At 45.7% G+C, this 17,078-nt stretch overlaps 1 protein-coding gene across 1 annotated transcript; it reads left to right on the top strand.

Moving 5' to 3' along the window:
- Window positions 1-4,429: 4,429 nt before the first annotated feature.
- LOC138367236 (eukaryotic translation initiation factor 3 subunit A-like) lies at window positions 4,430-9,495 on the top strand. Its single transcript, XM_069328644.1, has 2 exons — window positions 4,430-4,480; window positions 9,130-9,495. The coding sequence occupies exons 1-2, from the start codon at window positions 4,430-4,432 to the stop codon at window positions 9,493-9,495; spliced, it is 417 nt and encodes a 138-aa protein (XP_069184745.1).
- The last annotated feature ends 7,583 nt before the right edge of the window (window positions 9,496-17,078 follow it).

The raw sequence follows: 17,078 nt of genomic DNA, 5'->3' as shown, positions 1-17,078 counted from the left end.
ATTGTCCACCAAGTTGGCCCAGGTTGGGAAACCATGAGAACATTGGCCTTATACATAACAGTAAGTCCGCTCACATCTCTCCGGCGTTGAAGGCTTAGATGTGCTGGCCAGTCCAACGGGTCAAGACTGGAGATCTGTCTTCTAACACTATCCTCCAGCTTGAGTACTCAAGACTGGAGTGAACTTGAGCTTCATAAAGAGGTTTGCAGCCCCTGCTGTCAAGAAGGAATCAAATATACTGTACGGCTGAAAGTTTCTTGGCTGCCTCGCTTGCCTGTTAGACGCGTGGCTCACTCTTAACCAAGAGCAGGATTCACTACAATTAAGAGTAATGTCCCTGCATGAAGGCTACAAGATAAGAGCTGTTACACTGACGTGTGTTGAGGCCTGACACTAGATACTGTGTCATTTTATGACAAGTATCTAGTGTCATAATATGAATTGTTTTTAATAGGAGTAAATTATATTTAATGTTAGACTACGTTGACAGAGGTTGAGGGTAATGTTAGAGTCATTTTTATGCTAACGTCTTTAAACAGTAAGTGACTTGATTTATCTTATATATTGATTTGTTTTGAGTTGCCCAAAGAATGAAATAACTGGTTATAAAGTGATTTTTTTTTTTTTTAGGAAAGTACAAAATTTGCAGCTGACTTGAGTCTTGTGTTGCAATAGATGTCTTCTGTGACAGTTTGGATAGATGGTAGTTCTTGAGAACATTGGAGTCACATAGCACTCTCTAGAACAATGGCGAGGTGGCAGTTCAAGTCATGACAAGTTATGACTTGAGATGCATCGCCTTGTAAGATCTTCCTGCTTCCTCTAGAAGTCAGAGTAACAGACTAATTCATATTCATGTAAACTTGTGTATCACATAACATTTTGCAACTGCTGCTGCTGAGCAGGTTTGCAATGTAGCTTAGTGCTCTTAATTAGCTTCCTTCACCACCAGGACCTCGAGCCATCCTTATGCTTGCCACTGTAGCTCTGCCACACTGCTCACCAGTAACTGTAGCTTGTATTACAGTCATCAGCACGCTGTGTTCAGGCTCCGCTGGTTCTCTCTCAAACATAACTGAGCGGGTCATAGAGATATACAAGCAAGTAAACCCATTTAATTCCCGTTGTTGGGAACAAGAATGATGTGTGTGTATATATATATATATATATATATATATATATATATATATATATATATATATATATATATATATATATATATATATATATATATATACACATAAATCCATATACTTTACGCTCGTATCGAGCCCTCCACCTCCCACAAGGTCGCCCTACTAATCTTCCCCAGGATGCAACCCACAACAGTTGCCTAACTCCCGGGTACCTATTTACTGCTAGGTAAACGGAGGCATCAGGTGAAAGAAGCGTGTCCAACCATTTCTGTTCTACTGAGGGATCGAACCCGAGATCCTTGATTGCGAGTCGAGAACGCAGACCACTGTACAAACTTTATTTTTTAACACATTTAGGTACATGTGCATTTGTGCAGCTGCCCTAGACTATATGAAGGGGAGTACAGTGTGTCAAGAGCTAGCTACGTGATGCTAAAAATCTCCATCACACAGGATGGTTAGTCATACAGAGGCATGTGATCAGTAGTCTGCACTGGCAGACTCTGGGTGCATTATGAGGATATCATCAACACAAGAGTGGAATAAGGCAGCAGTGATACTAAAAGTCCCCATCTCGCAGGATGGTTAGTCATACAGGGCCATATGTTTAGTAGCCTGCACTGGCAAATTTTGGGTGCACTATGAGGATATTCTCAAGAACACGAGAGTGAATAAAGTCATTGCAAAGCTCCGGGTACCTCATGCCAACGGATCTGAATGGTCTTATAACTGGGCATTCAGTGATGTAGTGTGGGAGATCATGCCGCAGTTCCTACTCACAGAGTTTGCACCTGGAGTGCTCAGGATTGGGAGATCCGTCACCTGTAGCCACCTGCCACTGTACAAACCAAAGGAGTAGAGAGGGATTTACTCTAAGGTTTCAGTAAGCCGAGATTGATGTATGCCTTTATCTGGAGCCGTCAATGAGTTGAGTGACAGGCGCCAGGACCAAGAGGCAAAGATCGCCCTCGACAACATCAACCTGAGCGGAAGATCCAGAAAGACAGTTTAATTCGAGGTTCTCGCTGGGGAAGCCGTGGGGGGTTGAAGAGATCACAAAGAGATCACTGCGCATCTTAGTTTCACGCAATGGAGTTTAATAATTAATTTCAATAATTAATATGAAGATGGAGGAGGCATGCAGTGAGCGACCATGAGGCGAGACGCCTCGGAGTGTGTGGTAGACAGTTCCTTACCCCCCATCTCACACCAGTTCTTGGAACTCATGAATGACTCCTCAGCCAAGGATAAATTTAGAATCCACAGCCTTGTTGTCTCCTGGCCCAAGACGTTCACTGTCTATCCAACAGTGAGCCAACGTATACTGGGACTGCTTGTCACCCCATTCTCCACTACTTACCTCTAGGAGTCATAGCCTTCTCATTCCTTCTGGCTGGCAAATCAAACCTCGCAATAACTTGGAGGCGGAAGGCAATTCTTCGAATGGAAGAACTAATAGCGAACAAGCACGTCTTAAATCTTACTGAATCGTGAAAATGTAATGGTAAAAATTGTATTTACGGTGTAGCCAATACAACCACACAAAAAGGCTGTTTGCCAAATTTTACCTGTCCAGGCTAATGGCAAAAAATTTAGTCTTTTCTAAACTTGACGTAGGTATTAATTAATTGCGTGGTATATCCAACTTATGTTGAAGGCTTACTAACATATGTTGAAGGCTTACTAACATATGTTGAAGGCTTACTAACATATGTTGAAGGCTTACTAACATATGTTGAAGGCTTACTAACATATGTTGAAGGCTTACTAACATATGTTGAAGGCTTACTAACATATGTTGAAGGCTTACTAACTTATGTTGAAGGCTTACTAACTTATGTTGAAGGCTTACTAACATATGTTGAAGGCTTACTAACTTATGTTGAAGGCTTACTAACATATGTTGAAGGCTTACTAACATATGTTGAAGGCTTACTAACATATGTTGAAGGCTTACTAACATATGTTGAAGGCTTACTAACTTATGCATACACTTGCTATTTGGAAAGCATTCCACATTAAAAAGTTATTCGTCACTAATAAAAGATTATCTACCACATAACGGAGTGATGCTCAGTCTCGAAGGGTCACTCACATGACTCGAGCAGTTACTCACAAGTATAGTTTACTCACCTAGCACGTGTTCTGAACACTACCGAGACCATCCGGCCACTTCAGGTAACCTCACCCGTCAACTATCACTCCCCTCCCCCCACCTCTCCTTCCCTCGCGCCTTAAGACGTCTTACCGACCTAACTCCACTTTCCGCCTGGCTGAAGAACTTCAACTTTTGATAGCCATAAAGTCTTCGGCCATAAAGCGTTTTAAAAAGGCGCTGGTTCCTGGTAATGGGTTTAGACTCCTCGCCAAGACGGTGGTGAGACAGGCAGCAGGTTGGGTAAAAGGGTTCAGTGCTGCGTTGACGCACTCGCAACACTTTGTATCACGCACCATCACGAAAGACAATTGATTAAATTCTATCTTGTCAAACAACGTTTGGCAAGATGTGGATTTTATTCCACTTTTTTTTAAGATTTTAGTCAAGCCTGGCCTCAGGCCGGGCTTGGGGAGTAGAAGAAGTCCCAGAACCTCATCAAGCAGGTACTGCGGGAGCCTCGTACTTGTCTTATAAGATACATTCGGGATGGACTAAGGTGTCCTACCAGGGCGATAGTAGCCTTGGTGGGACTATCAACTATCTAAGTAGTTAACACGTAACATATCCAGTTCCACTGTACCCTAACCTTACATGAGGCGGTGTGGTAAAGGTCGTGGTGGTTAGCACACTCGTCTAGCCAATTAGAGGACCGGGGGTTCGAATTCTGGACAGGATAGAACGACTGAACACCGTTCCTTCACTCCGTTCACCTCTGTGCTCCCAGCAGTAAATGGCGACCTGGATGTAAAATGATTGTCGGACAGTGTTCTAGAGAAAATATGTCGCGGTTGTATGCACGTTCCAATGTATGAACGTGCCAATATGCACGTTCCTCAGTGTTTTCGTTCCTCTGTAATCACGAAAGGTGTTTTCTTATCAATTAAAGTTGTGACATTAGAATTGTGTATATAGTTTGGCTTAGGTTAAGTTAGGTGTTTTATCTGTTGACAATTATTTGTATGAGCAGCACTTGGCTGTGGTGAAGATGGCACTCAGACCTCGCCCTCCATCTCTGGTAACAGTGTTACAGAGTGACTGGTCATTCTGGACATGCCATACGAGGTGAGGCTCAGGAAGCTCTGGTTACACATAGGTAACGAGGGGGGGGGGAGTGGGGCACGTGGTCCAGGTCTTGATGGTTACCAACAAGGCAGATACGAGCAAGGTCTTCAAACTACCAGGTCAGGTCAGAACCCATCATAACAACGACTAAAAGCTATTGACATTCACGTTCAGGATGTGATACGAGAAATTTTGCTTGGCCAAAGAGGAGTGGAAGAGGTTGTCAGCCAAAGAAGCTGTGATATAGCAAGCTTTAAGCTGAGATACAAGAGTGAGAGGGATGAGCGTCGTCCGGGAATGGACCAATATGCTGGGTGCAGTGTGTCATGCTTCCTATTCCCATGTCCCTTATTCCTCCTCCTTGATTCCAATGTTCTTATGTGTAACCTTTAGTTCAGTTACAAATATCAAAATAATTTATACGTGACAAATTTACAGTATTTACTTCGACCGCAACACTTCTTAGCAGCTTTGGAAGCCTATTGATTAACGACGGACGATTGATTAATGACGAGTAAATAAACAATAAATTCCACAAATATATTATTAGTGATGACGCTGTTTAAGAAACCGAGAGACCAGATAACTTTATATCTGTAACTTGCATTTAAAGGCACACTGTGCGTGACCTTTAAATGTCAATTGGTTGTATATTTAGGTTTTGTTTAAATGTCACACACTTGGGTAAATCAATACTCTTTGTATGAGTGCGCGGTGATAATGTGATGAGAGAGAGAGAGAGAGATGAAGACGGAGAGAGAGATAGAGACAGAGAGGGAGAGTGGTGGGGGAGAGAGCCTTAGTCTTGGAGAAGAGAGTAAATGACATTTAAGAGAGCCATATTTGGACTGGACGTATCATGTGATATCACTGGATATCACATGCCTCATGACAGGAGTGTGAGGGAGGTGATACAGTCAGTCACTACCGGCCGCAAGACACACCAACTGATAACCCCGAGACCATTCACCTAGTTAACACATTCTTGAAGACTCTAATATTGACAACTGTGATAAGGGTGATAAGCCGTACACATACACACACACAGGTTGAGAGGCGGGACCAAAGAGCTAAAGCTCAACCCCCGCAAACACAACTAGGTAAGTACACAGACACACACGAGGCCTGACAGATTACCCTCCAACACCTGTCAGGTATGTGACATCACCCTTCCGTGGTGACCCACTGGTAACACACTCATCCAGCGCCTCGCCAGCGATTTGTCTGGGTTCGAGATCTGGCCAGGGAGGATTTTCTGGGCGTTAACTTGTTCGCCTCTGTTCACCCAGCATTAGTTGGGTACCTGGTTGTTAATCGTTCCAGGGGAAACTAGTGGGTGTAAGGCTTGCCATGGGCTATGGGAAGTGAACGCTCTCAGTCTGCTAACAAGAGTCATCTGTTCCTCTACCTGTGCAGCAGTAAACAAAAAATGTACTTAACATTGCACTGAAGCTTAGAGACAACCTTAGATTTTCTCATATTCTACAAATTATAAAATGAAATAACCCAACTCACAGTTTACAACTAACACCTCCTCTTGCCTTAAATTGACTCTCTCTCTCCAACTGTTGCTCAGTTATGACTTGATTTAGATTAGCTCATTTATTATGCACTTCATGCCCATCTTGTGGGTGGTAATGTACTCTATACCCATCTTGTGGGTGGTAATGTACCCTATACCCATCTTTTGGGTGGTAATTAACGTACCCTATACCCATCCTGTGGGTGGTAACGTGCCCTATACCCATCCTGTGGGTGATAACGTACCCTATACCCATCCTGTGGGTGATAACGTACCCTATACCCATCCTGTGGGTGATAACGTGCCCTATACCCATCCTGTGGGTGATAACGTACCCTATACCCATCCTGTGGGTGATAACGTACCCTATACCCATCCTGTGGGTGATAACGTACCCTATACCCATCCTGTGGGTGATAACGTACCCTATACCCATCCTGTGGGTGGTAGGGGAAAAACACTACATAGACTCGTAACGGGCTCAGGAACAGAAGGCACAAAACGACCTTATTCACATTTCCACCATTGTTATCATAACATATATCATAACATGTTATCATAACTCATAAAATATTCACTTATTTACATTGTCCTGAGATAATATTTAAATCACATTGTTCCTTGCTTTTAATACGAAAGGTCTCAATGATATACCAAGTGCTCATTTACAAATACAAATTTATAGAGAATTAGTCCCAGTCAATTGGATAGTTTGAAGGGATCTCGTGAATAGGGAATACATCGTTGTCCAGACCTATCCTTAGACTTCATATAAGCTCATTTGTCCATTGGTCAAGGTCAAGGCTAGTTTGTCCCACAAACATTTAGAATGAACCAAACTGCATAAGGTCTATGTGTCCATACGAGGCAGCTCCTGTTTATATATCCACCCAAACTAATTCATATGTATGTCTGACCTGCGCTTGAAACAATCCAGTGATCCTCGTCATTTTATGTTACCCGATAATATGTTCCGCAGATAAAATAGCCCTGTTTCCAAACCAGTATTTACCCAGGTCTTTCCTAAATTTAGACTAATGCAATTTATCACAAGGAGTTACACAGGATTTGGTACTCTTATCAATTCCTCCCACAACAAGTGAATTCGTAATCAATGCTATCTTTATGATATCAAGATTCTAAAATGTAAGTTAAATATTTGGCCAGGTAAATGTTATGTTTCGTCTGTCCTATAAGAAATTACCCAAGTATCCTCCCCCCTCCACCCACCCATCCCTTAGTACTCGTCTACTCTCCCACCCATCCTCTCCTCTCCCCCTACCTCCCCACTCCTCCATCCCCCAACTATCCACTTGCCTTGCCAGTGAGCGCTGGTCGTTATGGTCCTGGACAACAACAGGTGGCGGTAATGTGTCCAGGAGCTGTTAGCAGCGAGCCCACTGTTCCAGGACTCTACCTTCTGCCTCGAAATGCTTGTTGCTGCTGGTAGGGAGGGACCTTCACTGTTTAAGGTGTGGGGGTCTTGGCTGTTTTGGGGGATGAGGCTTGGCTCTATTCGTGACGGGCCTTGGCTGTTTTGGGGGATGAGGCTTGGCTCTATTCGTGTTTGGGGGGGTGGCCCTTTGCTTTTGGGGTGGGCCTTGGCCCTTGTTCTGTCCCTCGGCTGTTAAAGGAGACGGTGTAGATGAAGAGTCACAATAACGTGGCTGAGAAATGTTGACCAAACCACACACTAGAAATTGAAGGGACGACAACGTCGTCGTCTCGACGGTCGGTCGACAGAGACGGTCTTTTCTGTTGAGGAAGGGAAGATGACCGTGGCTTCTAGGCTCCTTCCTGCTGGGGTTGTGCCATAGTGTTCTTACAGACATGTTCAGGTCTTCGCTTGTGCTGTGTATGTTGTTTGACTTGAAGGTGTGGCATCTTCACTGAGGGTGTGTGTGTGTGTGGGGGGGGAGGGGTGTGGATGTGTGTCTGGGGGCGGGTGTGGATAAATGTGTGTTTGGTAGGGGGTTGGGAGGGTATAGCGGGTCGGAGCGGGCATGTGACAGATGGATAACTACGATTCACTTGAGCAAATCAAAATCAAATCAATAGTGGGAGGGAGGGAACTATCAGAGGGAAAGCGCCAAGCCATTACGACCATATATCATCCAACTACCTACCCATCCACTTGAGCAAGTGGATGGGTAGGTAGTAGTCAGGTGAGGAAGTACTGGAGTACACAGGTAATGGGGCCCCTCTGGTACTGGCAGGTGGACGTGGGTTAGGGGTAGACAGGTAAGTGGCAACCGGGAAAGTAGAAAATGACGTAATTAGTTGGCAGGTGTGTAGATGAGTGTTGAAGGTGTTCTCTGTGTTAATGAGAGATGGGGGAAGGGTTCATCACTTCTGATACACACTGTACGGTGATGATAAATATCACTTTTGATACACACTGTAAGGTGATGATAATGAGTGTCGGTGTGCACTCACCTAACTGTGCTAGTGGGGGGTTGAGCCTCAGATCTTGGACCCCACCTCTCTTCCTTCAACGGATATACAAATTTTCGTATCCTTACCTTTGAAGTTATTTGCTATGCCTTCCTGCAGCCCTTATACCCTCCAGTTCCTTACCTTCAGTACTCCGACACTATAATGTGCCTCTTCATCATTACCACACTTAATTTCCATCTGCGCTCGTGAACCTCCATCTGTCATTGTCAACTGTCAACACCTGTCAGTATTTTATGTCATGTAAAGCGAGGCAATTTTATAATTTATTTGACTTATCATGCCCGCTGCCACCTCATCCAGTGGCAGCGGCGGAAAGCTTACACTCTAAGTTTTCTAATATATATTATCTAATGTTTACTACCTTCAATTGGCATCCTCAGTCCATATATCATTACTTTACATTTGCTGATGTTGATCTCTAACAGCCACTGGTTGGACCAGTGTTGCATCTGTCCACCGTCCACGTCTTCCTGTTGCTTATCACAATATGTAGATATATAAGTCTTCAGAATTCTTTTGCGCCATCAGTAAACATTGGCAGGACTGAAACAATCCCCTCTGAGAAATAATTCACATAAATCATGATAGGATAATGTGCATTTGCGAGTCTCTTTTTTGTTTCCTGTCTGCCTCATTTATTACCAAAAAAAAACCACACAATTCTCCCTCAAAGCCTTATCTGGCCCCACCGAAGCAGACAAACCCCGGGGGACATGGACACAAAAACCTAAACAGATTGATGAGACCGTGACAGGGCTGGACATGTGTATAATGAGAAGTCCTGTCACTGTCAGCCTGACTCTCTGGAGCCCGCCTGTCGCTCACTGGACGACGACAAGCCCGTCTGTCGCTCACTGGACGACGACAAGCCCGTCTGTCGCTCACTGGACGACGACAAGCCCGCCTGTCGCTCACTGGATGACGACAAGCCCGCCTGTCGCTCATTAGACAACGACAAGCCCGCCTGTCGCTCACTGGACGACGACAAGCCCGCCTGTCGCTCACTGGACGACGACAAGCCCGCCTGTCGCTCACTGGACGACAACAAGCCCGCCTGTCGCTCACTGGACGACAACAAGCCCGCCTGTCGCTCACCGGACGACGACAAGCCCGCCTGTCGCTCACTGGACGACGACAAGCCCGCCTGTAGAACACTCTAAGACGTCACGCTCGCCCGTCTCTCACTGGACGGCGACAAGTCAGCTATGCGTTCCTGAGCACAGTATCATAACGTGGGTCATCTTGAAAGGTCTCCTCTAGCTCTCGTTGTTTTATCCCGTCTGTGTGACGGAGGCCTGGAGGGTGGGGTGGCGTCACAGTGCCTGTAGCTTGGTGTGTGTGTGTGACGGAGGCCTGGAGGGTGGGGTGGCGTCACGGTGCCTGTAGCTTGGTGTGTGTGTGTGACGGAGGCCTGGAGGGTGGGGTGGCGTCACAGTGCCTGTAGCTTGGTGTGTGTGTGTGACGGTGACGGAGGCCTGGATGGTGGGGTAGCGTCACAGTGCCTGTAGCTTGGTGTGTGTGTGTGTGTGTGACGGTGACGGAGGCCTGGAGGGTGGGGTGGCGTCACAGTGCCTGTAGCTTGGTGTGTGTGTGTGACGGTGTAGAGTACCCAGGCGTCACAACAAGGTGTGAGGTGGGAAGGGACGTCATGCAGTTACAGTCTGGCGGGGTGTGACGGAGTGACGGGGTGTTCTGAGTGACGGGTGGGGTGTCACAGAGAGCTGTGTGATGGAGAGTTGAATTAATGAGAGTGAGTGATGGTGTGTCTGGCGGGGAGGAATGTGGACTGTGACAGGAGACGCCGAGCTGGGTGGGAATCTGTCTCCAGTTGTTCGTAAATTTTATGGTCTGCGTGAGAGGGTTCAAGATTCCCCGAGTCCCGTTTTCTTCGCGTTTGTTTTCAGTCACCGGTACATACCTTCCCCGGTAAACTGGTCAGTAATCTGAGGCAATATATATATATATAAAAAACTAGTTCATCCCATATATGTAAATTTGCTTCGTCTATACAACTTTGGGGTTCAGTTAAACCCATTGTGGGATTTTGTAACCTTCTGCTAATTAAGCTAAACTGTTCGCTGTCAGAGGTTGTGATACTATTCAGATATTCTATAGTGGTTACCTGCTTATACATCCCCTGTTGCCCCCTCCCCCCCTTCCCCAGGGGCGCGTGAAGGACTGTTGTTGTGTCTAGCTTGTGTGTGTGTGTGTGTGTGTGTGTGTGTGTGTGTGTGTGTGTGTGTGTGTGTGTGTGTGTGTGTGTGTGTGTGTGTGTGTGTACTCACCTAATTGTGCTGTGTGTGTGTGTGTGTGTGTGTGTGTGTGTGTGTGTGTGTGTGTGTGTGTGTGTGTGTGTGTGTGTGTGTGTGTGTGTGTGTGTGTACTCACCTAATTGTGCTGTGTGTGTGTGTGTGTGTGTGTGTGTGTGTGTGGAGGGTGTTGAATGTGTGTGTGTGTGTGTGGAGGGTGTTGTGTGTGTGTGTGTGTGTGTGTGTGTGTGTGTGTGTGTGTGTGTGTGTGTGTGTGTGTGTGTGTGTGTGTGTGTGTGTGTGGAGGGTGTTGAGTTTATTCACCTAGTTGTGCTTGCGGGGGTTGAGCTCTGACTCTTTCGGCCCACCTCTCAACTGTCAATCAATCAACTTTTTTTTGTTTTCCTTACACACACACACACACACACACACACACACACACACACACACACACACACACACACACACACACACACACACACACACACACCATCTGGCTCTTTGCAGGACCAAAGAGCCAGAGCTCAACCCTCGCAAGCACAACTAGGTATAAGTACACCCCAGGAAACAGCTCGTAACAGATGTCTTTAACTCCCAGGTACCTATTTACTGCTAGGTGAACAGGGCCATCAAGGTGAAATAAACTCTGGCCATTTGTTTCCGCCATCGCCGGGGATCGATCCCCGGTTCCTATAATTACGAATCCCGTGCGCTGTCCACTCAGCCAGCAGGCCCCATTACCAGTGTGAGTGGAGGTTGGGTCTGATGAAGCAGTTATGAACGAGCCCTGATGGCTTATTAATCAAATCGGCTTTAAATTATGTATGGCTAAAATTCATATCGGCTTTAAATATCCTAATTTTCAACATTCGGGTTAATTTGGTTAGTGTCATCTGGGCCACAAAACGATGCATATGTCCTTTTTAAGCGGAGGACAAAAAAAAATAAGTTTTTAAAATTTTTTCATCGACACGAGGCATCTGTTGACTTGAGAACCTCGCATTTACAAAAAAATACAATTTACCTCGTAATTACAAAAAATACAAGTGACTGGCTTGTAGGTGGAGGGAAGGGGGGCGGCAAGTGCCCATGTACACTAGTGAGAGAAAGTCACCATGTACACCTACGGTAGGAAGGACCATATATGTACACACACACACGGGTCAGACATCATATAATACGTACAGTACTAATACTATACTACTACCACCACTACTACCATCACCACTACTATCACCACTACCATCACCACTACCATCACCACTACCATCACCACTACCATCACCACCACTACCACAACAGCCTGGTAGCCAGCAACGAGGATAAAGATGCCTCACAAAGTGCTACTATATCTCCCAGAATACATTTATATGTGAGCATCCTTCATGTTTGTACTAACGTGGCCATTAACATAGTCTGGACCAGCTACTGCGGCATCCAACTAAGACTTAAATAATGTCTCTCTTTGGTGTTGTTTAAAGATTCTGCTACTCAGAACATAAAGCTCCAAGTAGCACGGGCTATGGTGAGCCCGTGAAAGTGAAGCCTTTTACGGTCCAGGTGGAGTGAGGAGAGCGCCGTATGAGCTCCATTGAAAGAGCTCCTCTCATTATTTATAAGGTTTATGTGTTTACTACTGTATCATTGTATTACAGTTGTATCATTGTATTTTTTGCATCATTGAATTACAGTTATATCATTGTATTACAATTGTATCATTGTATTTCAGCTGAATCATTGTAATACTAATGTATCATTGTATTACTGTGTATCATTGTGTTACTGATGTATCATTTACTATTGTGCATCATTGTATAACTTTTGTATCATTGTATTACTCTTGTATCATTGTATTACTGTGTATAATTATATTTCCGATGTATCATTGTATTACCGTGTATCACTGTATTACAATGTTTAATTATATTATGTTTGATTGTACTGTTGTGATTCATTGTATTTCTTTGTATTAATGTATTACAATTTTTATTACTATAGTATAAACTATAATACAATGTTAAATTGTATTAAATTTATCATTGACAGTGCGTCACTGAAACTGTGTCACCGTAACAGAGCGTCACATTAGCCTCATATCAGGAGCACTTAATTAAAGCGTCAAGTGAGTAAGATGAAGGAACACTCCACTATATCATGTCTGGCGAGGCCTATGTCACGTAGGCCTAATGAGCGGGAGGACTTGGGGGTAGTGGGGCGCAGCCTTGTAGGGTATGAGGGAAGGCTGGCGGGTATTTCTTGTAACACTGCGCATCTCTCGTAATACTGCGCATCTCTCGTAACACTGCGCATCTCTCGTAATACTGCGCATCTCGTAATACTGCGCCTCTTGTAATACTGCGTCCTTAGTCTTCGGTGTGGTATCAGCTGGCCTAATATCCTGTGTCGTCAGATAATGTGAGAGTCTTTCGGTGTTGTGTCATTTGTCCTTTTGTGCTGATTACTCACCACCTAATATGTACACCCGGACTTCCTGAAGGGTGTCTCCAGCAGTGTGAGACACTCGAGTGTGTGTGTGTGTGTGTATTCATCTAGTTGTATTCACCGAGTTGTGCTTGCGGGGGTTGAGCTCTGCTCTTTCGACCCGCCTCTCAAATGTCAATCAATGGTCATTTTTTCACACACACACACACACACACACACACACACACACACACACACACACACACACACACACACACACACACACACACACACACACACACACAAAGGAAGCAGCCTGTAACAGCTGTCTAACTCCCAGGTACCTATTTAATGCTAGGTAACAGGGGCACCAGAATAAAAGAAACTCTGTCCATTTATTTCTGCCTCCACCGGGGATCGAACCGAATCTGTATACTGGTACAATGTGATTGCAGCTGCCAATGTTAATAATTATGGACGAAAGAGAGGTGGTCAATGGAGTCAGTTATAGCGGGAACTCGTGTTGATACAAATACCCATGGAGATCCGGGATTGAAGCAACAGCTGAACGTGGAGCTGCAGGATCTGTGGTGGGAGTGACGGTCACCGCCTTGACCACCACCTGTGAGATTGTGCCCAAGAGACATTACAAATATGAGTAGAATAATAAACCCTACATTGTTTAAATCAGGCAAACACAAGACAACAATCCTCAAATCTAAAAATAAAGAGAATTGTGTCTCTTTATGGGTTATGTGTCTAATTTTCAACAAAGTTATTGTGACTTTGTCTATATCAGAAGAAACTATCAAATGTAGATACTGTATTTAAACGATTCCTCCACTTTGCACCCGCAAGATAACACAAGCTTAATGGGTTTTCTTCCAATTAGGGGTGTTGTACAAGCTGCTGCGAGGTATGTTCATTCACAGGATGAGTGAGACTGCACCATAAACTTGCCCTTGGGGGCACATGTAAAACATTATTACAGAGTTGAGAATGGGCGGACTGCATTTCTTTGGACTGTCGGAAAGCCTTTGACACAGTACCCCATAAAAGGTTGATGCATATGCTGGAGAAACAGGCAGGAGTAACTGGTAGGGCTCTCCAGTGGATAAGGGAGTACCTAAGCAATAGGAAGCAGAGAGTTATAGTGAGGGGTGAGACCTCAGAATGGCGTGAAGTCACCAGTGGAGTCCCGCAGGGCTCTGTGCTTGGACCTATCCTGTTTCTGATATACGTAAATGATCTCCCAGAGGGTATAGACTCATTCCTTTCAATGTTTGCTGACGACGCCAAAATTATGAGAAGGATTAAGACAGAGGAGGACAGCTTGAGGCTTCAAGAAGACCTGGACAAGCTGCAGGAATGGTCGAACAAATGGATGTTAGAGTTTAACCCAAGCAAATGTAATGTAATGAAGATAGGGGTAGGAAGCAGGAGACCAGATGCAAGGTATCACTTGGGAGATGAAATACTTCAAGAGTCCGAGAGAGAGAAAGACCTGGGGGTTGATATCACGCCAGACCTGTCCCCTGAAGCTCATATCAAGAGGATAACATCAGCAGCATAGCCAGGTTGGCTAACATAAGAACGGCCTTTAGAAACTTGTGTAAGGAATCTTTCAGAACATTATATACCACATATGTCAGACCAATCCTGGAGTATGCGGCTCCAGCATGGAGTCCATATCTAGTCAAGCATAAGACTAAACTGGAAAAGGTTCAAAGGTTTGCCACCAGACTAGTACCCGAGCTGAGAGGTATGAGCTACGAGGAGAGACTACGGGAATTGAACCTCACTTCGTTGGAAGACAGAAGAGTTAGGGGGGACATGATCACCACATTCAAGATTCTCAAGGGAATCGACAGGGTTGATAAAGACAGGCTATTTAACACAAGGGGAACACGCACAAGGGGACACAGGTGGAAACTGAGTGCCCAAATGAGCCACAGAGATATTAGAAAGAACTTTTTTAGTGTCAGAGTGGTTGACAAATGGAATGCATTAGGAAGCAATGTGGTGGAGGCTGACTCCATACACAGTTTCAAGTGTAGATATGATAGAGTCCGATAGGCTCAGGAACCTGTACACCAGTTGATTGACGGTTGAGAGGCGGGACCAAAGAGCCAGAGCTGAACCCCCGCAAGCACAACTAGGTGAGTACAGTAAGGCTGCCGGTGTGACACCACGTGTAATGTTTATCTCGTGAACTTCATAACCGAGTTCCTGACGACAGTTTAAATGTGGTAAACTGTGTGGTCGAGGAGGCAGATATTGCCACATTATTCATGCCCTGATGTCCTCACCTCTCCTCCCTCCATCCCTCACCCACACCCCCGGGGAGCCGACCTTTATCACCTGCACCAACCACACTTCCCTCCCCTACACTCATTACTGTATCCCCGAGGGTGTTACTAATTTTATCTGCTTCATAACCGTCCACCCATACACCCTGGTGCTCGAATATATGGGTGGCGGGAGGAGGAGGAGGAGGAGGCTGTGGGTACTGCAGGTGGCCAAGCTCGAAGGAGTTAATTAAAAGCAGATTGGCTCAGGTGAGGCGTGTCATATAGAAGTAAATTGTCAACACTTGTCAGTCATTTTCTCCAGCATGTTTCCAAGTGATAATAAGATCTGCTTCCTTTCCTGCTCCGTCACTCACACTTGGACAGCACTCTGAGGTCGTAGTCCTAATCCCCGGGTTCGATCCCCGGCGGAAACAATTGGGCAGAGTTTCTTTCACCCTGATGCACCTGTTCACCTAGCAGTAAATAGGTACCTGGGAGTTAGACAGCTGCTACGGACTGCTTCCTGGCGATGTGTGTGAGTCTAAGAGAAATATATGTAGTAGACATAATAGAGGAAAAATAGATTGGTTAGAAAGGCGGGGTCCAAGAGCTAATAGCACGATTCTGCAGACACAAATAGTCAAAACACACACACGTGCAGCAGGAGAACCAATATATATCAATATGTGTGAAGCTGGACACCTGTTTGCACTTATGAGGAACTGTGAGGGACGGAATTCGCTTTAATACCATTAACCAAACATTCCTGTGCCACACTGACAGAAGTCACCCCCTCTCCCCTCACCCCACCACTCTACACTATGACCACCTCTCCACACCTGGTGCACCATACCTGTCGCACCATACCTGGCGCATCATACAGAAGTGAGTGGACGTTTTTAAGAGTAGACTCATCCATGGGTCTGAGTTTGCTAAAGTTTACTTCTCAGGCCGAATGGTCCCGGGGAAGTTTATAGTCCTCATTTGCCAAGATACGTCTCAGTTAGGTTAGGTTTATGTAACAAACCGGTTGAGACGTAGCTGTAGTCCGGATACAAGCCGGTGGGGGACTATGGCTGTAAGCCGGACACTAACATAAACCCTACCTTTCGCAACACTACCTCCTCAGCGGGAGTCGAACGCGGGACCCTTATCACTCCCGCGGGACACACTCACCAGCAGCCATTTAGCACCAATAAACTCCCCCACCACCAGTCCCCAGAGCCACTCCTAACACCAGTGTATTAGCCTCCCCCCCTCCCCATACCCCCACCCCCCTCTCCAAGCTCCCCTCTTGTACCTCCTGGAAGTAATAAACTCTCCTCACCTCTCCCTCTCTTGCTTTCTCCTCACCTCTCCCTCTCTTGCTTTCTCCTCACCTCTCCCTCTCTTGCTTTCCCCTCACCTCTCCCTCTCTTGCTTTCAATCTTAACACCAATAAATTACCTCCCCCATCCTCCCCCCTCCCCCCCCCCCAGCATTCCTCTTAGCACCAATAAACTCTTGATATTTCCCGCCACGGCGATGAATTTAGGCGGTGGTTGCCGGATGCTTATAAAGTGACTATTTTCCTTTCCGGCGTGATTGATGGCGACAGAAAACGTTGCCTTAACCCCCCCTCCCCCCCCTCCCCCCTCCTTCCTCCGACCGCCCAAGTGGTTGGTTGGGCACCATTCCTGTCCCCCTTCCCCCCCCCCCCGTCCCATCCCAAATGCTTATCCTGACCCCCTTTCCAAGTGCTGTGTAGGCGTAATGGCTTGGCGCTTTCTCCTGATCGTTCTC

The sequence above is a fragment of the Procambarus clarkii genome, chromosome 21 (assembly GCF_040958095.1).
Source record: "Procambarus clarkii isolate CNS0578487 chromosome 21, FALCON_Pclarkii_2.0, whole genome shotgun sequence".
In the NCBI taxonomy this organism is placed as follows: Eukaryota; Metazoa; Arthropoda; class Malacostraca; order Decapoda; family Cambaridae; genus Procambarus; species Procambarus clarkii.
The sequence above is the reverse complement of the archived record's forward strand: the minus strand, read 5'-3'. Positions and strand labels throughout refer to the sequence as shown.